The following is a 22,062-nucleotide window of genomic DNA, read 5'->3' on the forward strand; positions in this document are numbered from 1 at the left end:
GTAGGTTTGATTTGATGTATTTGGGTGCATTTCTGTGGTTCTTTGCCGCGATGGAGCTCTTAAAATCCATCTGAAGACTTGTTATAGACGGAATGTGGCCTGTTTAATTGCGTATTTGGCGCTATGCCCCAGACTGGGCAGCCATATATACGAGCAGCGAACACAGGTGCTTTACATACTGTAAGTTTTGTTTTTATCTCTAGTTCTTTGTTCAACAAGAAATGGGCCAGAGCTTTAGCCATTTGCAGGCTTTTAAACTTTTTCTCAGTTATGTGGTTTATGAATAATAGTTGTCCTTCAAGAGTGATTCCAAGATACTTGAGACTTGTTGACCATGTTGTGATTATTGAATGTGTTTTCTCTTAAGTTGGGTGTTTTTTGGAGAAGAGAATGGGTTTTGCCTTGTCATTGTTTAATTGGCACCATTTCACATTAGTGATTATCTGTTTTATTTGTTTTTTTAACTTTGTTGATGTTGATAATATTTTTTTGATTCCTTGCGTACAGAGCCGTACCGTCCGCGTATTGGGCTAAGTTAACTCCTCGAATGAGAGATAAGTTGCGAAGGAAAATATTGGGGAATGCCACCATTGATTGTCTTAATGTCTGATCGTTTACCGTCGACAGATGCAATGATACATCTCTTAGTCAGGAGTCTGTGTACAAATCAGGTGTAGCTGTCGCCTTTCTCGACAATTTCGTAATCACTTTATCTTTCCACACCTTGTCATATGTCCTTTTCCAGCCCTTAAACGTTAGTGCCGTCCGTTTCGAAATCTTAATGTTCGTGACATTTTCATTTAGACGGAAGGCTTGCATTTCAGGAGGGAGCTTCTTCTTGAAACAAATTGCTGCATACGAATAACGTTGCCTTGAATGAATGACTCTTGGATTCTGCTTAGCTCGACTTTACTCGTGGTGGAGATTGTGAATGGCGGCTCTTTCATTCACCGCGGAGAATCAAATAGCCAGCGAATTAAATTGTCGCTGTTGCTCCACAATGCAAAGTGAAATACCGGCGCCCACGTGATGAAAGTTGGTAGAAGCGGTGAATCGGGGCGGAAAGCTAACTGGCCAACAACTTAGTCTGTAGGCATAGCTCACCAGCTTCAACTCCACTGCAATTCGGAGAGACATTGCACCACTCCGGCATTCTGCGACTGCTGCTGCTACTGCACGAATCAAGTCCCGGCAAATTTTAACAGACTGTGTTCTCACTATATCAGCGCGGCCACATGCATAGCTGGAATAATGTGTCAAGGTGACTGTGTGATCCAGCTGCAGATCGACAACGTCACTACAAATTCTTCCTTAGAATTTGAGTAATGTTTATTTTATGCTTAAGTAGTGTACGATGGTTCTTTTGTGTTAAACATCTACTCATATTTTATTTGCACCATGTTTGAAAACATCTTTCTAAAGCTGAAAAAGCTAATGTATCAAAGAATTTGCAACACGTAAGGTAAGTGGTAAAGTTGTCATCAACACGAAGATTTGTTTGAACAACACAGTGGTTTTCTAGGCGAGGTCCTGTTGCAGATCGTATGCCACTGCCTCCCTCGAACTATGAGAATTTCCTGAACTGGCCCAGCCAAACAGATATAGACGGAACTGTTGCTGAACATCGACACCGAACCACAGGACAAATACACAACGTGTCTCGGAAGATACGGTACAACCTTATTCTGTTACAGCAACCAAACTAATTACGACATTCAAACCATTTGCTTTATGTGAGACACCATCTGACAAAGTTTTTTTTGCCATTCAATCAATTTCCAACATGTGCGCCTTTGGTGTCACGCACACCATTCAGTCTGTAGTCAAGTTCTATTCACAATAGGCGCAACACACGCGCATAAACTGTGACAATGACAACAACGATTCGGTTCTTGAAGTCAATGATGTGGTTGACAGGTGCCTGATAGACTCTGTCCTTCACATAATCCCTTAGAAAGAAGCCTATCGTTGCAACGTCAATCGACATAGGCGGCCTGGGAATTGGACCACTGCTGTCAGCCCAGCGATCTGGAAAAACCTGGTCTATAACATCTCACACAGTCTGAACACAATGTAGCCGTGCACCACCTTGTGGGAAAACGACTGTATCTTGGAGATGGACCAGTTGTGGTAACCCAAACGTCCAGCATGTCAAGGTAACTGTTAGAAGTAACTATGTTTACTCAGAAATGAATGGGCCCACAAGGCGAACAACCATCACACAAAGCTACACCTTCACTTTCGAGCAGTCACGTACTTCCTCCGGACTGGTTGTACGCCAGATGCTAAAATTTTGTTTCTTTGCCTTACCACAAAATGGATAGTTGCTTCTTCAGAAAAATTTCCATCCTCCTCCAAATACCGAGCGAGGTGGCGCAGTGGTTAGCACACGACTCGCATTCGGGAGGACGACGGTTCAATCCCGTTTCCGGCCATCCTGATTTAGGTTTTCCGTGATTTCCCTAAATCGCTTCAGGCAAATGCCGGGATGGTTCCTTTGAAAGGGCACGGCCGATTTCCTTCCCCATCCTTCCCTCACCCGAGCTTGCGCTCCGTCTCTAATGACCTCGTTGTCGACGGGACGTTAAACACTAATCTCCTCCTCCTCCTCCTCCTCCAAACTGTGGAGAACGTCCACAGCGAATTGCATATCTTGTAGCTTGTCTAGTGTCAATGCGTGCAACAGCTGCAATCGCATGGATACACCTGGAAACATTCCAGAACGTCATGGTGTACGGTCTCGCTAGGGATTTGTAGCTCCTGCGACGCCCGCCACGGTGAACGCTGAAAAACGATACCGTATCCGTCCTATGTTCGTTTTCATTTTTTTCTGGGTCGTCCAGTATGATGCTTCACATCAACGCTTACTGGGTGCATAAAATCCTTGCATCATCGGCGTTTTGACGTCCGAGAGGTTAGTGCTTCCTGTACCGTATTTGGGAGTTTCAGCCCGCGTGTCGGATTTAGTCGGAATAAACCATCCAGACGCTCAGCCCTTTCTTCAGCGTTATCACTATACTTCACTCACGACAACCTGGAAAACACACAAACAAAACTTCGCGACTTTGTCTAACACAAAAGCAAAACGTAGTGTGAATATCATAATTACACTACTGGCTATTAAAATTGCTACACCACGAAGATGACGTGCTACAGACGCGAAATTTAACCGACACGAAGAAGATGCTGTGATATGCAAATGATTAGCTTTTCAGAGCATTCACACAAGGTTGGCGCCGGTGGCGACACCTACAACGTGCTGACATGAGGAAAGTTTCCAACCGATTTCTCATACACAAACAGCAGTTGACCGGCGTTGCCTGGTGAAGCGTTGTTGTGATGCCTCGTGTAAGGAAGAGAAATGCGTACCATCACGTTTCCGACTTTGATAAGGGTCGTATTGCAGCCTATCGAGATTGCGGTTTATCGTATCGCAACATTGCTGCTCGCGTTGGTCGAGATCCAATGACTGTTAGCAGAATATGGAATCGGTGGGTTCAGGAGGGTAATACGGAAGGCCGTGCTCGACCGCAACGTCCTCGTATCACTAGCAGTCGAGATGACAGGCATCTTATCCGCATGGCTGTAACTGATCGTGCAGCCACGTCTCGATCCCTGAGTCAGCAGATGGGGACGTTTGCAAGACAGCAACCATCTGCACGAACAGTTCGACGACGTTTGCAGCAGCACGGACTATCAGCTCGGACACCATGGCTGCGGTTACCCTTGACGCTGCATCACAGACAGGAGCTCCTGCGATGGTGTACTCAACGACGAACCTGAGTGCACGAATGGCAAAACGTCATTTTTTCGGATGAATCCAGGTTGTGTTTACAGCATCACAATGGTCGCATCCGTGTTTGGCGACATCGCGGTGAACGCACATTGGAAGCGTGTAATCGACATCGCCATACTGGCGTATCACCCAGCGTGATTGTACGGGGTGCCATTGGTTACACGTCTCGGTCACCTCTTGTTCGCATAGACGGCACTTTGAACAGTGGACGTTACATTTCAGATGTGTTACGACCCGTGGCTCTACCCTTCATTCGATCCCTGCGAAACCCTACATTGCAGCAGGATAATGCACGACCGCATGTTGCAGGTCCTGTACGGGCCTTTCTGGATACGGAAAACGTTCGACTGCTGCCCTGGCCAGCACATTGTGCAGATCTCTCACCATCTGAAAACGTCTGGTCAATGGTGGCCGAGCAACTGGCTCGTCACAATACGCCAGTCACTACTCTTGATGAACTGTGGTATCGTGTTGAAACTGCATGGGCAGCTTACCTGTACCCGCCATCCAAGCTCTGTTTGACTCAATGCCCAGGCGTATCAAGGCCGTTATTATGGCCAGAGGTGGTTGTTCTGGGTACTGATTTCTCAGGATCTATGCACCCAAATTGCGTGAAAATGTAATCACATGTCAGGTCTAGTATAATATATCTGTCCAATGAATACCAGCTTATCTTCTGCATTCCTTCTTGGTGTAGCAAAGTCGAAACAAGGCCCCGAGAGTAGACAATATTCGGTTAGAGGTACTGATTTCCTTGGGAGAGACAGCCATGACAAAACTCTGCCAACGGGTGAGCAAGATGTATGAGACAGGCGAAATACACTTAGGTTTCAAGAAGAATAAGTTCAGTTCCAAAGCAAGCAGGTGCTGACAGGTGTGAAAATTACTGAACTATCAGTTTAAAAAGTCAGGGTAGCAAACTAGTAAAACGAATTCTTTACAGAAGAATGGAAAAACTGGTAGAAAGCGACCCGGGGGAAGATCATTTTGGATTCCGGAGAAACGTAGAATAACGCGAGGCAATACTGAGCCTACGACTTATCTTAGAAGATAGGTTAAGGTAAGGCAAATCTACGTTCCTAGCAGTTGTAGACTTAGAGAAAGCTTTTACATCGTTGACTGGAATACTTTCTTTCAAATTCTGAAGGTTACAGGGGTAAAATACAGGGAGCGAAAGGCTATTTACAATTTGCACAGAAACCAGAAGCCAGTTATGAGAGTCGAGGGTAAGAAAGGGAAGCAGTGTTTGAGAAGGGAGCGAGACAAGGCTGTAGTCTTTCCCCGATGTTACTGAATCTGTATATTGGGAAAGCAGTAAAGGAAACAAAAGAAAAATTTGGAGTAGGAATTAAAATTCAGGGAAAAGAAATAAAAACCTTGAGTTTTGTCGATGACACTGTAATTCTGTCACAGACAATAAGGACTTGGAAGAGCAGTTGAACGGAATGGACAGTGTCTTGTAAGGAGGATATAAGATAAACATCAACAGAAGCGAAACGAGGATAATGGTATATAGTTGAGTTAAATCGGGTGATGCTGAGGGAATTAGATTAGGAAATGCCACATTTGAAGTAGTAGATGAGTTTTGTTATTTGAGCATCAAAATAATTTACCATGGTCGAAGCAGAGAGGATATAAAATGTAGACTAGCAATGCCAAGGAAAGCGTTTCTGATGAAGAGAACTTTGTACGACTGAGCCTAGATTTAAGCGTGAGGAAGTCTTTTTTGAAAGTACTTGTTTGGAGTGCGGCCATGGATGGAAGTTAAACATGGACGATAAACAGTTTCGTCAAGAAGAGATTAGAAGCTTTTGAAATGTGGTGTTACAGAAGAATGCTGAAGATCAGATGGGTAGATCACGTAACTAATGAGGAGGTACTGAACAGTATTGGAGAGAAGAAGAATTTGTGGCACAACTTGACTAGAACACGGGATCGGTTGGTAGGACATGTTCTGAGACGTCAAGTAATCACGAATTTAGTGTTGGGGGAAGCATGGAGGGTAAAAATCGTAGAGGGAGACCAAGAGATGAATACACTAAGCAGATTCAGAAGGATATAGGCTGCAGTAGTTACTCTGAGATGAAGAGACTTACTCAGGATGGAGTAGCATGGAGAGCTGCGTCAAACCAGTCTCTGGACTGAAGACCACAACAACAACATCAGTAATAGAAACATTTTTACTACGTACTGACTTTATATGCTCGACATTGTGCTTCTGACCACACACTTCCTTCACAACTGAGGATATGGTTTTAATTTTATCCTAGGAATTGGCTATTCTATTTGTGTACCATTTACTCTTTGCCTTCCCAATAACATTTTATGCACCTTACAGTACTGTTTGTAATGGGCTATAGTAGCTCGATTGTGACTTCTTCTAACATTCTGATGTAATTCCCACTTCGTTCTACATGATATTCTTATCTCACTAGTCAGCCACCCAGGCTGCCTTTTACTGCTAGTACCCCGTTTTGAACGTTTTAATGGAAAGCAACTTTATAAAGGATGAGAAATGTGTTAAATTTGTGTTGTGTGTATCTGCGATTAAACATCTTTGCTATATGATGAGCAGCAACCTTCCTTCTCAAATATTGTTAGTTTCCATCCTGGATTTTCCATTGTTTGATTACATTCGTGTTACATTTATGTGTTATATTTATCGTCTATGTTATCAGTTTTATCAGTATGTCATGTCCTCTTTGTGAAATGACACCATCGTTGCCAACAACAAAGTTAGGAAACTACTGAGAAAGCAAAAGAGCTTCACTGCAAGTTTAAACGCAGCCAAAACCTCTCAGACAAACAGAAGCTAAACGATTTCAAAATTAGCGTAAGGAGGGCTATGCGTGAAGCGTTCAGTGAATTCGAAAGTAAAATTCTATGTACCGATTTGACAGAAAATCCTAGAAACTTCTGGTCTTACGTTAAATCAGTAAGTGGATCGAAACAGCATATCCAGACACTCTGGGATGATGATGGCACTGAATCAGAGGATGACACGCGTAAAACTGAAATACTAAACACCTTTTTCCAAAGCTGTTTCACAGAGGAAGACCGCACTGCAGTTCCTTCTCTAAATCCTCGCACGAACGAAAAAATGGCTGAATACGAAATCAGTGTCCAAGGAATAGAAAAGCAACTGAAATCACTCAACAGAGGAAAGTCCACTGGACCTGACGGGATACCAATTCGAGTCTACACAGAGTACGCGGAAGAACTTGCGCCCCTTCTAGCAGCCGTGTACCGCACGGAACGGAAGGTTCCAAATGATTGGAAAAGAGCACAGCTAGTCCCAGTTTTCAAGAAGGGAGGTCGAGCAGATGCGCAAAACTATAGGCCTATATCTCTGACATCGATCTGTTGTAGTATTTTAGAACATTTTTGCTCGCGTATCATGTCGTTTTTGGAAAGCCAGAATGTACTATGTAGGAATCAACATGGATTCCGGAAACAGGGATCGTGTGAGACGCAACTCGCTTTATTTGTTCATGAGACCCAGAAAATATTAGATACAGGCTCCCAGATAGATGCCATTTTCCTTGACTTCCGGAAGGCCTTCGATAGAGTTCCGCACTGTCGCCTGATAAACAGAGTAACAGCCTACGGAATATCAGACCAGCTGTGTGGTTGGATTGAAGAGTTTTTAGCAAACAGAACACAGCATGTTGTTAACAATGGAGAGACGTCTACTGACGTTAAAGTAATCTCTGGCGTGCCATAGGGGAGTGGTATGGGACCATTGCTTTTCACAATATATATATATATATATATATATATATATATATATATATATATATATGACCTAGTAGATAGTGTCGGAAGTTCCGTGAGGCTTTTCGCGGATGATACTGTAGTATACAGAGAAGTTGCAGCATTAGAAAATTGCAGCGAAATGCAGGAAGATATGCAGCGGATAGTCACTTGGTGCAGGGAGTGGCAACTCACTCTTAGATAGACAAACGTAATGAAATGCGCGTACATAGAAAGAAGGATCCTTTATTGTATGATTATATGATAGCGGAACAAACGCTGGTAGCAGTTACTTCTGTAAAATATCTGGGAGTATGCGTGCGGAACGATTTGAAGTGGAATGATCATATAAAATTAATTGTTGATAAGGCGGGTACCAGGTTGAGATTCATTGGGAGAGTGCTTAGAAAATTTAGTCCATCAACAAAGGAGGTGGCTTACAAAACACTCGTTCGACCTATACTTGCGTATTGCTCGTCAGTGTAGGATCTGTACCAGGTCGGGTTGACGGAGGAGATAGAGAAGATCCAAAGAAGAGCGGCACGTTTCGTCACAGGGTTATTTGGTAACCGTGATAGCGTTACGGAGATGTTTAGCAAACTCATGTGGCAGACTCTGCAAGAGAGGCGCTCTGCATCGCGGTGTAGCTTGCTGTCCAGGTGTCGAGAGGGTGCGTTTCTGGATGAGGTATCGAATATATTGCTTCCCCCTACTTATACCTCCCGAGGAGATCACGAATGTAAAATTAGAGAGATTAGAGCGCGCACGGAGGCTTTCAGGCAGTCGTTCTTCCCGTGAACCATACGCGACTGGAACACGAAAAGCGTAGTAATGACAGTGGCACGCAAAGCGCCCTCCGCCACACACCGTTGGGTGGCTTGCGGAGTATAAATGTAGATGTATATGTAGAGGTAATCATCACACTGAGATCCGAACATTGTACTTTACCTCTGGAATATTTACTCAGGAGGGTGCAATCATGATTAAACACGACAGCAGAGCCGCATGTTGATGAGACAGTGCCTGCAGGTTCACCTTACTTGTAGCCAAGCCACAGGCTAAGCGTAGCATGGCCTTGGTGGCTAACGTTACAGAGCCAGATCAGTCAGTAAACCAGGCTGTTGCCCCCGTAACTACAGAAAAGGCCGCTGCCTCTCTTCAGGAACCAGATGTTAGGCCTTCCTCAGACAGCACGTTTTCCTAACTGCGAAGCACGCCAGACACGGTCTCTATCGTGGATGGTGCACCCTTGGAAATGAGTTGGCTTAATGTGCTCCTCGTCGTGATTGCGACAGCAACGCTCTCCAGCGGCAGTTCTCGGCTGCAACAGGCTCGCAAAACACACAGTTCACATACGAAAATACTACGTTAGCTTTATTAAAAGGTATATTTCTTCCCTTGTTCATGTGCCAGCCATGATGTTCTGTGTGTTGCTGTTGTTGTGATCTTCAGTCCTGAGACTGGTTTGATGCGACTCTCCATGCTACTCTATCCTGTGTAAGCTTCTTCATCTCCCAGTACCTACTGCAACCTACATCCTTGTGAATCTGCCATCTGGTTTCTGTACAAATTGTAAATAGCCTTTCACTCCCTGTATTTTACCCCTGCCACCTTTAGAATTTGAAAGAGCGTATTCCAGTCAACATTGTCAAAAGTTTTCTCTAAGTCTACAAATGCTAGAAACGTAGGTTTGCCTTTCCTTAATCTTTCTTCTAAGATAAGTCGTAAGGTCAGTATTGCCTCACGTGTTCCAACATTTCTACGGAATCCAAACTGATCTTCCCCGAGGTCGGCTGTGTGTAATATACATAAATGAAAGTTCATTGTTTAGTCACTAAGGACCTCAGCTTTTAAAATTTCCATTACAAATAGTGCGATACAAATTTACAATATTCTTCCACATACAACAAAAAAAGTCTTTTCATCCTCAGTTTTCAGTAAAACCTCAAGGTCATTTTATTGGATCATTGCTTCTAGTATCAGAATTTATCGAACATATGAAATACAAGTGAAGAAACAATGAAGTGCAAAATCTCGTACTGAAAGTAGTGCAAGCTCTCTTGTACGTTAAAACAAAACGATCATTTACTTACTGCTATTAAATCTTCAGTGCTTCATGTAAATGTCTATCTGTGTGTGTGTGTGTGTGTGTGTGTTTGTGTCTGTGTATGTGCGTGCGTGCATGCATGCAATGACATGCATGTGTGTAAATTCTTGTTCACGTAGACAATTGTACATATTATTTAAGAGGCATTATGTATTTCTAAATTTGTAAAATGTTTCGATGAACAAATGAGTACTGAATTGCGATAGAATGAGTTAGTGATCGGGAAAGTAATCTTTCAGTTAATTGGTTCATGTTCCCTGGCATGTTCACAAAATTGGACTAACATCCTCCTCAGGAAGAGCGATCTTACATGTACATAAATCTTATATGTACATAATTTCGATTATATCAGAAACTATTGCTATTAAATTAATAATAAAGACCCAGAATCTTTGAGAAAACGCGAAGGTGAATATAAAACTGCTTTGAGGCAGCAGAACACGAACGAACACCATTTTAGTTTAGAACTTAGTACCTCTATTCCCTATAATATAGTTTCTCTTCTTTCTTATTATTTTGTAAGTAAATCTTTTATTGTACAGCATTACAATGAATGCAACGTTTTACAAATCTTGATGGTTAGTTTAACGCTTATTAATATATCATTCATATTATTAAGATTAAGCAAGGAATTAATAATAATAATCATAATACTGGTAATAAAAATGCAGACTACAACAGTGTACGTTTTGTATCCACAAGAACATAAATTTATTAGAATAACAAAAATTGTTTTAAAATTAGAAAAATTAAACTCCAGAATTGCTATAGGATTCAAATTTCGCATGTATTACAGAAAAGTGAATATGTGATATTCATGTTGATAATGTGAATGATTTGTTCAACTCTTTTCGTTCATAAAATTGATTTGTCCAATTTCTGTTAATTAAAGTGTATGCTCAATGAAATTAGTCATGACATGCACAACATATCATTCTTGTCTTGTTCTTACACTTAAAAAATTTGCAATTCTATTATGAACGGCTATGTCGCTGATATTACGATATCAAGAAGGCTTTAAACGCCAATAAATTATTAAGTAACATTTAATATATGTGGTTTTCGGTCAGCGAACAATATGGCGGATTTCCTGTAGTTTGCAAGAAACTTTTATCGTTTATAGTCACCGGATTTTTTTTTATTTTTTATTTTTTTTTTCTGATGATCTATATAGCTTTCTGTGTGGCCATTTGAAAGAAGGTTCTGAAACAACTTCAACGACATGTCATGTAAGGGATTCAGTCAAACAGTACCAAGATAACAGCGCCGCAACCTTCTGTCCCGGCGTCAGGAGAAGTGGTTTAACAAACTACTGCCCCGTTACACCAAATATAAGCCAACACGTTAGTCAGGTGCGGTTATTGTGTTTACCTGTGCGCCTGAAACCCATCACTCTTTGTTGTGCTGTTGTAGCAGTCAGTTAACTTGCTCGTAAAGTTAATGAGACACCCACAGTGTATACGACAGTCAGAAAATTTGCCTTACTGTCCGCTGTAACTTGGCAAAAACTGCGCCGCGACATATTTATTCATTCTGGATATATTTGGGGTGGCCTGTCATAGCTGTTTCGCCCTGTATATACACTCATGCTCATAAATTAAGCATAATGCTGATACGTGGTTTGCGTGTTTAAATCACCTCGGGGTATGACAATGCGGTGCATTTGACCTGCGGTCGTCGCACGGTGGCGCTGGCAGGAGTCCACATACGCAGAGGTGTGTTGGTGCATGTCAGAGTACGTTGCAGCGAGTAAGTGTGCAGACGTTTTCAGACGTGCTAATGGTGACTGTGTGTTCAAAATGGCTCAAAGAACACATATTAATGACGATATGATGGGTAGAATACTAGGGCGACTGGAGGCTGGTCAAACACAGCAGGTCGTAGCACGGGCCCTCCGTGTGCCACAAAGTGTGATCTCAGCATTATGGCAACGATTCCAGCTGACAGGAAACGTGTCTAGGCGCTACAGTACGGGACGTCCACAGTGTTGAATACCACAAGAAGACCGATATCTCACCATCAGTGCCCGCAGACGGCCACGGAGAACTGCAGGTAGCCTAGCTCGGGACCTTACCGCAGCCACCGGAAGAGTTGTCTCCAGACACACAGTCTACAGCCCACTGAACAGACATGATTTATTCACCGGGAGACCTGCAAGGTGCATTCCACTGACCCCTCGTCACAGGAGAGCCCGTAAAGCCTGGTGTGAAGAACACAGTACATGGTCATTGGAACAGTGGTCCCAGATTATGTTCACGGACGAGTCTGAACAGTGATTCTCGCCGGGTTTTCACCTGGCGCGAACCAGGAACCAGATATCAACCCATTCATATCCTTGGAAGGGACCTGTATGGAGGTCGTGGTTCGATGGTGTGGGTTGGGGTTATGATTGATGTACGTACACCTCTGCATGTGTTTGACAGAGGAACTGTAACAGGTCAGGTGTATGGGACGTCATTTTGCACCAGTACGTCCGCCTTTTCAGGCGTGCAGTGGGTCCCACCTTCCTCCTGATGGATGATAACGCACGGCCCCACCGAGCTGCCATCGTGGGGGAGTGCCTTGAAACAGAAGATATCAGGCGAATGGGGTGGCCTGCCTGTTCTCCAGGCCTAAACCCCATCGAGCACGCCTGGGATGCTCTCGGTCGACGAATCGCTGCACGTTTTCAAACCACTAGGACACTTCAGGAGCTCCGACAGGCGCTGGTGCAATAATGGGAGGCTATACCCCAGCAGCTGCTCGACCACCTGATCCAGAGTATGCCAACCCGTTGTGCGGCCTGTGTACGAGCGCAATGTGATCATATACCATATTGATGCCGGGGAACATGCACATGAAACAGTGGCGGTTTTCTCAACTTATCACCAATACCGTGGACTTACAGATCTGTGTCTTGTGTGTTCCCTATGTGCCTATGCTATTAGCGCCAGTTTCATGTAGAGCCACGTTGTGTGGCACCACATTCTGCAATTATCCTTAATTTATGAGCATGAGTGTATAAGATATATAGGGGGCGTGCCTCTTAAGAGCCTTCAGGCGCATTTACTCTGCTGTTCCGGCAGATATCTGCAAATTAGTTTCTGCTGTATGTATCTGCAGTCAGACCCAACAAAGACTGCCCGGCACGTCCTTCGTGAGACACCCACCGTCGACGTTACAAACGTATTGATTTTTAAAATGGAATTTTACACGCCCATTCGACAGAGCGGTCCCAAATAAATCTAGAGCGATATTCTTTTTGTCGCCATATACATTGACAGGGATATTAAAACTGTTTGGACAACCAGTAACTCCAGCAGCGGCATCACTGCCTTGGCCCACACTGACTGTTACTGCCAAGCATATACAGCGCTACTCAGTCCCGTCCGTGCTGGATTGCTGTTTACTCTTCGTGTTGTACTGTCCCTGTTAATTTATGTCGACAAAAAGAATATCGGAGCAGACCAATTTGGTACCACTCTATCGAATGGGCACGTAAAATTCGACTTTCAAAATCATTATATTTGTAACGGAAACAAATAGACGCTTTCTGTCGACAGTCGGGGGTCGCACGAAGGACGTGACGAACAGTATTTGTCTGGACTGACGCCAGCTGCGTACAGCAAAAACGGATTTGCAGATATCTGCCGAAACACGACAGAAAATGCGGCTGACGACTCTTAGGAGGGGCTACCGGTACATCGGCAGCGGTGTATCTTACAGTACAATGGTTTCACAGCACTTGCCTGCCTAGCAGTTGGAGACTGTATTCAGGTGTACGGACACCACTGCCTCATCACCGCTGTCATCTCTTATCGGTACCTACGTATTGTTGGCTCTCGGTATCGATGAGGCCCCGAAACGTGACTTACGTGCCAAAGGTGTTGGCCCTAACTTATTCGGTGGAAGAATTTTGTGCCAAAGCAAACTGGAAAGGTTGCGAAGCAACTCAAATCGCTTGAAACGGGCAAGTCTTCAGGTCCAGACTGTATACCGATTACGTTGCTTTCAGATTACGCCGATACAATAGCTTCCTACCTAGCAATCATATACAACCGCTCGCTCACCGATAGATCTGTACCTACAGATTGGAAAATTGCGCAGGTCGCACCAGTGTTTAAGAAGGGTAGTAGGAGTAATCCATCGAACTACAGACCTATATCATTGACGTTGGTTTGCAGTAGGGTTCTGGAGCATATACTGTATTCAAACGTTATGAATCACCTCGAAGGGAACGATCTATTGATACTTAATCACCATGGTTTCAGAAAACATCGTTCTTGTGCAACGCAGCTAGCTCTTTATTCGCACGAAGTAATGGCCGCTATCGACAGGGGATCTCAAGTTGATTCCGTATTTCTAGATTTCCGGAAAGCTTTTGACACCGTTCCTCACAAGCGACTTCTAATCAAGCTGCGGGCCTATGGATTGTGCGACTGGATTCGTGATTTCCTGTCAGGAAGGTCGCAGTTCGTAGTAATAGACGGTAAATCATCGATTAAAACTGAAGTGATATCTGGTGTTCCCCAGGGAAGCGTCCTGGGACCTCTGCTGTTCCTGATCTATATAAATGATCTGGGTGACAATATGAGCAGTTCTCTTAGGTTGTTCGCAGATGATGCTGTAATTTACCGTCCAGTAAGGTCATCCGAAGACCAGTATCAGTTGCAAAGGGATTTAAAAACGATTGCTCTATGGTGTGGCGGGTGGCAGTTGACGCTAAATAACGAAAAGTGTGAAGCGATCCACACGAGTTCCAAAAGAAATCCGTTGGAATTCGATTACTCGATAAATAGTACAATTCTCAATGCTGTCAATTCAACTAAGTACCTTTGTGTTAAAATTACGAACCACTTCAGTTGGAAAGACCATATAGATAATATTGTGGGGAAGGCGAGCCAAAGGTTGCGTTTCATTGGCAGGACACTTGGAAGATGCTACAAGTCCACTAAAGAGACAGCTTACACTACACTCGTTCGTCCTCTGTTAGAATATTGCTGCGCGGTGTGGGATCCTTACCAGGTGGGATTGACGGAGGACATCGAAAGGGTGCAAAAAAGGGCAGCTCGTTTTGCATTATCACGCAATAGGGGAGAGAGTCTGGCAGATATGATATGCGAGTTGGGATGGAAGTCATTAAAGCAAAGACGTTTTTCGTCGCGGCGAGATCTATTTACGAAATTTCAGTCACCAACTTTCTCTTCCGAATGCGAAAATATTTTGTTGAGCCCAACCTACATAGGCAGGAATGATCATCAAAATAAAATAAGAGAAATCAGAGCTCGAACAGAAAGGTTTACGTGTTCGTCTTTCCCGCGCGCTGTTCGGGAGTGGAATGGTAGAGAGATAGTATGATTGTGGTTCGATGAACCCTCTGCCAAGCACTTAAATGTGAATTGCAGAGTAGTCATGTAGATGTAGAAAGCCTGGATCGTGAGCTCACCAATAGAAGTTCCAGTCGTCATCTGGTCCCACCTGGAGCCAGCCTCGCTTCTCGAAGTTACTGACCAGCACAGACTTGTCCAAGTCCGTGCAGAAGGTCACGCGCTGCTTCTCCGAGGATGGTTGTAGCAACCTGCGTGGTCAAATAGTACACCTATAGGCTACGTTCATAATAATATATATATTTTTTTTCGAAGATAGTCGAAGTGTCAATATGTCGTAACTAATGACTAACACACACACACACACACACACAAACACAACACACACACACACACACACACACACACACACACACACAGAGAGTCATACAATTGACATACACCTTAATGATCTCACACATATAGGTTTGCAAAATTATTTTAATCAAATTAAGAGCATCACTCGGTAAAATGCGTGACATTACAGGAAAATGTACGGCACGGATGTCCCACATGATCTACCTACAAGATCTACATTGTCAGCTAAAATTTAACATTATATTATTGTACTATCCTAAAGCATAAATACCTGACATACTGCACGTTTGATTTTTTTTCTTTCTGCTGCCTACCTCTTTATGCGAGACTGAATGAATATTTAAAACCTATCGCAGCGCGCATGCGCTGTAGTCTGGTGGTTTTTGTAGGTCAGTTTGAGGTTTCTTTTCGTAGCTTGATAGACCACAAATGCCCTATATCAAATTGTTCGTCTCTACTTCCCCTATACCACTGTGGTAGGTTGTAAACAGCTGTTGTTTACATCGTGCATGTCACACATCGCACCTTGCTTCGCTTACAGTCTGCATTTCTCCACGACACATTAAAGTTGCTGGCACACATTCTATTCTGCACTTTTTCTTTGCTTTTCTCCCAAGTCCTGTCCTAAAACCTCAAAAACCTTTCTGCCAAATAATGTCTTGGGACCCTGGAAGAGATCGGTCCTCATCCAACAGGGCAGGGGGGGGGGGACACATGGGAGGAAAAGGTCTTGGGACCCTGGAAGAGATTGGTCCTAATCCGTGGTCTAGGCACCATCCAGGGGGGGGGGGGGGGGGGGGGTGTATGGGAGGAAAGACATAGGGTGCAGTCCAGTGAGTGCAGATGGAGATCCCGGCAGAGAGTAGTGAGACGCATGCCAACTGGCAATCCCACCAATGGGCGGTGTTAGGAGGGAGACATCCCTCATTGGCGTAGAGCACAGGGTACACAGGATGGTCAGGGAATTGGCGAATGGCGACTGCTTAAGAAACAAGGAGTTGGCTCTGTCAGATATGTAGAGGGGGAATCCCTGCTTCTGTGAAGAGACTATCAACAGGACTAGTGTGAAAGGCACCAATAGCCAGATGCGCCCCACAATGATGGACAGGGTCAAGGAGTTTCAAAGTGGAAAGAGCGGCTGATAATCGAGTCTGGACAAGACCAGACCACGGTAGAGATGGAGAAGAGTGGAATGGTCTACACCCCAAGATGTGTGGGCCAGGAGGCGGCCATGTCAGCTTGTTATGAAAAATAAGGCCCAAGAAACGCGACTGTGCTACAACATCGTGGAGCTGGTTGCTAAATAAAGTTCTGGATCAGGATGTACTGTGGGTCGACGACAAAAATACATAACCCGCGTTTTGGAGGGGGAAAACTGGAAGCCATGGGCGGTGGCCCTCGCAGAGGCCCTTCGGATGGCGCGTTGGAGCTGGCGCTCAGCAGACGCCAAAAATCGTCAACGTACAACGCCGGGGTAACCAGAGGCCCAACAGAGGTCACAAACCCATTTATGGCAATGAGGAAGGGTGTGACACTTAGCACAGAACCCTGTGGGATACCATTCTCCTGAATCTGAGGGGGTGATGAGTGAAGTGCCAACTCGAACCCGGAAGAGCCCGTAAGATAAAAACTCGCGGATAAAAATCGGAAAGGGACCACGGAAGCCCCAGCATGCCAGGATACAAACGCCACACTGATGAGTACATACTAATGATGAACAATTTCGGCCATTTGAACGCAATCGCTTTGTGGTTTGTGGGAAGCTGGATGGATGTATAGATGGATTGCTGCACATGTTGGGCACCACGTATCGGTGGTGTGTCAAAGATTCAGCAGTGGTCCGAGGAACATGCCCACGCCCAAAGACAAGGTCCTGGACGTCCGCCCGCATCTCGTGGTCGTGCGGTAGCGTTCTCGCTCCCCACACCCGGGTTCCCGGGTTCGATTCCCGGCGGGGTCAGGGATTTTCTCTGCCTCGTGATGGCTGGGTGTTGTGTGCTGTCCTTAGGTTAGTTAGGTTTAAGTAGTTCTAAGTTCTAGGGGACTTATGACCACAGCTGTTGAGTCCCATAGTGCTCAGAGCCATTTGAACCATTTGAACCTGGACGTCCAGGTAGTACAGACGCGAGTGAGGATGGGCGTATTGTGCGAGCAGCAGTGGCCGGCGGATCATCATCCAGGGAAGAAATCGGGGCACACGTTGCACCTGCTGTCTCACCAAGGAACACTGAGAACAGTCTGCTAACAGCAGGACTGAGATCACATGTGTTTCTGGCCAAGCTGCCATTCACACCACGACTCCGCCAACCACTACTACTCTGGTGCCGTGGGATGGCACTATTTTGTCCGATGCTAAAATGTAGACATTCACGGCCGGAAATTTCATGTCCATTATAATTATCCGGGCTGTTATGCCGTGGTCGGTTGATGAATTCTGTGTCAATTCCCAACGTTTCGTCCCCGTCTGCGGAGGACATCTTCAAGGGGGTCTGTAGCTCCATGAAAGGTCCAACACACCCACTGGCTCGCTACTGACTCCATCGAGCTACAGACCCCCTTGAAGATGTCCTCCGCAGACGGGGACGAAACGTTGGGAATCGACACAGAATTCATCAACCGACCACGGCATAATAGCCCGGATAATTATAACCGACATGATACTATTTTGTCTTCAATGATGAGTGTAGGTTCGGTCTGTATGTGACTGATGGACGTACAGATGTACAGCATTGATCTGGTGAGTGGCCTATTCTGGAGTGCATCCGTCCGTGACACACGGGTCGCACCCCAGGCTTTACTGTCTGGGGTGGGGGGCGGCATCATTTAAAACTCGTGGTCACATTTGGTGTTTCTACAGGATAAAGTAACCACTGCCCAGTACACTGCAAGGAAGGTGATGTGCTTCTTTAGCAGGACACATGCACATGTGGCTGCTGCGATGCTGCATGTTCTTCGTCGTGTACAACAACTGCCCTGGCCTGCAAGACCGCCAGACCTCTCGCCAATTGGACACGTATGGTACTTGATGAAGTGGGGAATTACTCGTCCTCCAGAGCGTGCAACGAACGAAGCAAGACGCTTGGGACATGTACGCCTTTGACTTGGAGTGCATTTTCTCCTAATGCGGTGCAGCTACTGCTTCGCACTTCTGTGTGATGGTTACGGTGTCACTTGTAAGTCGGAGAATCGATCGAAGGGCAGCCACACTTCTTCAACTTAAATTGATGGAATTGTTGTATCTGTTTATTTTGCACGCTTTTTTGCGCATACGAAATGTTTTCGTATTTCATTTTCTGCTTCATCGGTAATAGAAAAATGGCTACTTTTATCGGAAACTGTGTTATTTTCAGTAGATAGTCTTGTTTTGTGTACTCTTTATAACGTTTACGCCGGCAGCGGTGGCCGAGCGGTTCTAGGCGCTTCAGTCCGGAACCGCGCGACTGCTACGGTCGCATGTTCGAACCCTGCCTGGGATATGGATGTGTGTGATGTCCTTAGGTTAGTTAGGTTTAAGGGGCTCCGGAAAGGCTCAAAATCAACTTTATGAAAAGTTCAATTTTTACTTTTTTGCGTTTTCTGAATCTGCAGACTATTACCTTTTAATAGATATATAATTTATTCAATTCCGAAGACTACAACTATTTTTAAATATTTTTTTTGAAATGTGTTCTACATGGGCGTGACCCACTGTGGCGCTGTTAAACTGCTGTCAAATGGTGTTATTATTAACGTCCGTGTTCATCAGGTACATTTTAGTGATGTGAGATAAAGTATGTGTTGTGGCTAACCTGTGATGGTTCAATATATATCGCTGGTGTGATTGTCGATTGTTTCATGTTTATTTACTCTATCGTTATCTCGAAAATATTCGTAATTAATTCTGTTTCTTGAGTCTCTGTTTTGTTGAAGTATAATAACGAGTAAAAGTAAAGTTATTAGAAATCCTCTGAAGGCTTTTAAGAAAAGGAGAAATGTTGGAAAGCCAAAGGTATGTGTTATTACTGTAAACAATAAAGACGATGGAAATCCCCAACATAGCTTGTGTCCCAAAGAAGAAGACAGTTGGTGTAAATATAACAAAGGATTGCTAACTGGTGAAGTGTACACTCATAAGCATAGTCTGCCACATGCAATAATGGAGGTGATAAAACCTATTTTCAGAGACTTAGCAGCACCTGAACTGTTGAAAAAGTGTATTCACGGAAAAACTCGAAACCCCAATGAAAGTGTAAATAGTGTTATATGGTCGAGAATCCCCAAGACTGTATTTGTTGGAATAGAAACACTTCACTTTGGTGTGTATGATGCTGTTGCGACTTTCAATGATGGCAACATTGTAAGGTGCAATGTATTTAGAAATATGGGAATGAAGATAGGTTCTAACATGGTACGAGCGATGCTTGCTTTAGACAAGGAACGCCTTCGGGCTGCAGACAGGGCTGTAAAGAGCCTAGAAATACAAGCAAGAGTAAACAGGAGGAGGAACAAGAGGAAGCTGGAGGAGGAGTTTGCAGAGGATGAAGATAATGCATCCTATGGACCTGGAATGCACTAAAAAGTTAATCCAATCTTTGTCGCTCGATTCCCAAAACTTTTATTTTCTCATACTAATTACATGTTTTCTAAGGATCTTCCAAACATATTTGTTTCAAACTTTCAGTAAATGTTACACAGTACCTTCTGCATAATTTAACACAGCCTTTTTCCAAAAAACTATATATTTTTGAATATATAAATAAAAAATTGCAAAAAAATGTTGTGAATTTTCATTACAATTGAAAAAAATCATCTTTAATAACTGAACTAAAATTTTGTAAAATCCCTGTGTTAAGTTGTAGCCCATATTCCAATAAATAATCTGTAAAAAGTTCAACTTCCTACCTCAAATGCTTTGTGAGGAAGGATGTAATTTATAAGCGTTATTTTAACATTGCAAGTATAGGGCGTTCCGGAGCCCCTTAAGTAGTTCTAAGTTCTGGGGGACTGATGACCACAGATCTTTGCCCTGAGCGATTTGAACCATATAACGTTTACACAACGCAAGTAAGTGACACCTTTTTTGTTGCTACGGAGCCATAAATACTGATGCCCATTGTAAATCAATAAAGGCTTCTCTTTAGTAGTTTCTGTGAACTCCGTCTTCGCAAAAATTAGAATACGGAAAACTACTTGCCGGTCAGAGATCAGTACCGGACTTTACGAAAAGCCACGCACCACAAACGTCTGTCGATGAACTCGTGTGCGGTCCGAGTTCTTGGTGCAGATGTGTCTTTCCCAGCAGTACGTCGCAGGTAGCGACGGGCAGGTCAGTGAATCCTACGTCTGGAACGCCTTCTTCCTACAGGGTGTTTCAAAAATGACCGGTATATTTGAAACGGCAATAAAAACTAAACGAGCAGCGATAGAAATACACCGTTTGTTGCAATATGCTTGGGACAACAGTATATTTTCAGGCGGACAAACTTTCGAAATTACAGTAGTTACAATTTTCAACAACAGATGGCGCTGCAAGTGATGTGAAAGATATAGAAGACAACATAGTCTGTGGGTGCGCCATTCTGTACGTCGTCTTTCTGCTGTAAGCGTGTGCTGTTCACAACGTGCAAGTGTGCTGTAGACAACATGGTTTATTCCTTAGAACAGAGGATTTTTCTGGTGTTGGAATTCCACCGCCTAGAACACAGTGTTGTTGCAACAAGACGAAGTTTGCAACGGAGGTTTAATGTAACCAAAGGACCGAAAAGCGATACAATAAAGGATCTGTTTGAAAAATTTCAACGGACTGGGAACGTGACGGATGAACGTGCTGGAAAGGTAGGGCGACCGCGTACGGCAACCGCAGAGGGCAACGCGCAGCTAGTACAGCAGGTGATTCGACAGCGGCCTCGGGTTTCCGTTCGCCGTGTTGCAGCTGCGGTCCAAATGACGCCAACGTCCACGTATCGTCTCGTGTGCCAGAGTTTACACCTCTATCCGTACAAAATTCAAACGCGGCAACCCCTCAGCGCCGCTACCATTGCTGCACGAGAGACATTCGCTAACGATATAGTGCTCAGGATTGATGACGGCGATATGCATGTGGGCAGCATTTGGTTTACTGACGAAGCTTATTTTTACCTGGACAGCTTCGTCAATAAATAGAACTGGCGCATATGGGGAACCGAAAAGCCCCATGTTGCAGTCCCATCGTCCCTGCATCCTCAAAAAGTACTGGTCTGGGCCGCCATTTCTTCCAAAGGAATCATTGGCCCATTTTTCAGATCCGAAACGATTACTGCATCACGCTATCTGGACATTCTTCGCGAATTTGTGACGGTACAAACTGCCTTAGACGACACTGCGAACACCTCGTGGTTTATGCAAGATGGTGCCCGGCCACATCGCACGGCCGACGTCTTTAATTTCCTGAATGAATATTTCGATGATCGTGTGATTGCTTTGGGCTATCCGAAACATACAGGAGGCGGCGTGGATTGGCCTCCCTATTCGCCAGACATGAACCCCTGTGACTACTTTCTGTGGGGACACTTGAAAGACCAGGTGTACCGCCAGAATCCAGAAACAATTGAACAGCTGAAGCAGTACATCTCATCTGCATGTGAAGCCATTCCGCCAGACACGTTGTCAAAGGTTTCGGGTAATTTCGTTCAGAGACTACGCCATGTTATTGCTACGCATGGTAGATATGTGGAAAATATCGTACTATAGAGTTTCCCAGACCGCAGCGCCATCTGTTGTTGAAA

General features: G+C 44.4%; 1 protein-coding gene across 1 annotated transcript in view; it reads right to left on the reverse strand.

Moving 5' to 3' along the window:
• The window catches only part of LOC126252736 (polyglutamylase complex subunit TTLL1), a gene marked incomplete at its 3' end in the record, with an annotated part of 207,609 nt that extends 191,742 nt beyond the window's left edge, over window positions 1–15,867 (reverse strand). The window contains exons 1-2 of the mRNA XM_049953639.1: window positions 15,845–15,867; window positions 15,082–15,213 (exon numbers count right to left, since the gene is read on the reverse strand). Coding sequence (XP_049809596.1) covers window positions 15,082–15,213; window positions 15,845–15,867 — 155 coding nt within the window. The remainder of the gene's footprint in view (window positions 1–15,081; window positions 15,214–15,844) is intronic.
• Window positions 15,868–22,062: the final 6,195 nt, after the last annotated feature.

This window comes from Schistocerca nitens, chromosome 4 (genome assembly GCF_023898315.1).
Source record: "Schistocerca nitens isolate TAMUIC-IGC-003100 chromosome 4, iqSchNite1.1, whole genome shotgun sequence".
NCBI lineage: Eukaryota > Metazoa > Arthropoda > Insecta > Orthoptera > Acrididae > Schistocerca > Schistocerca nitens.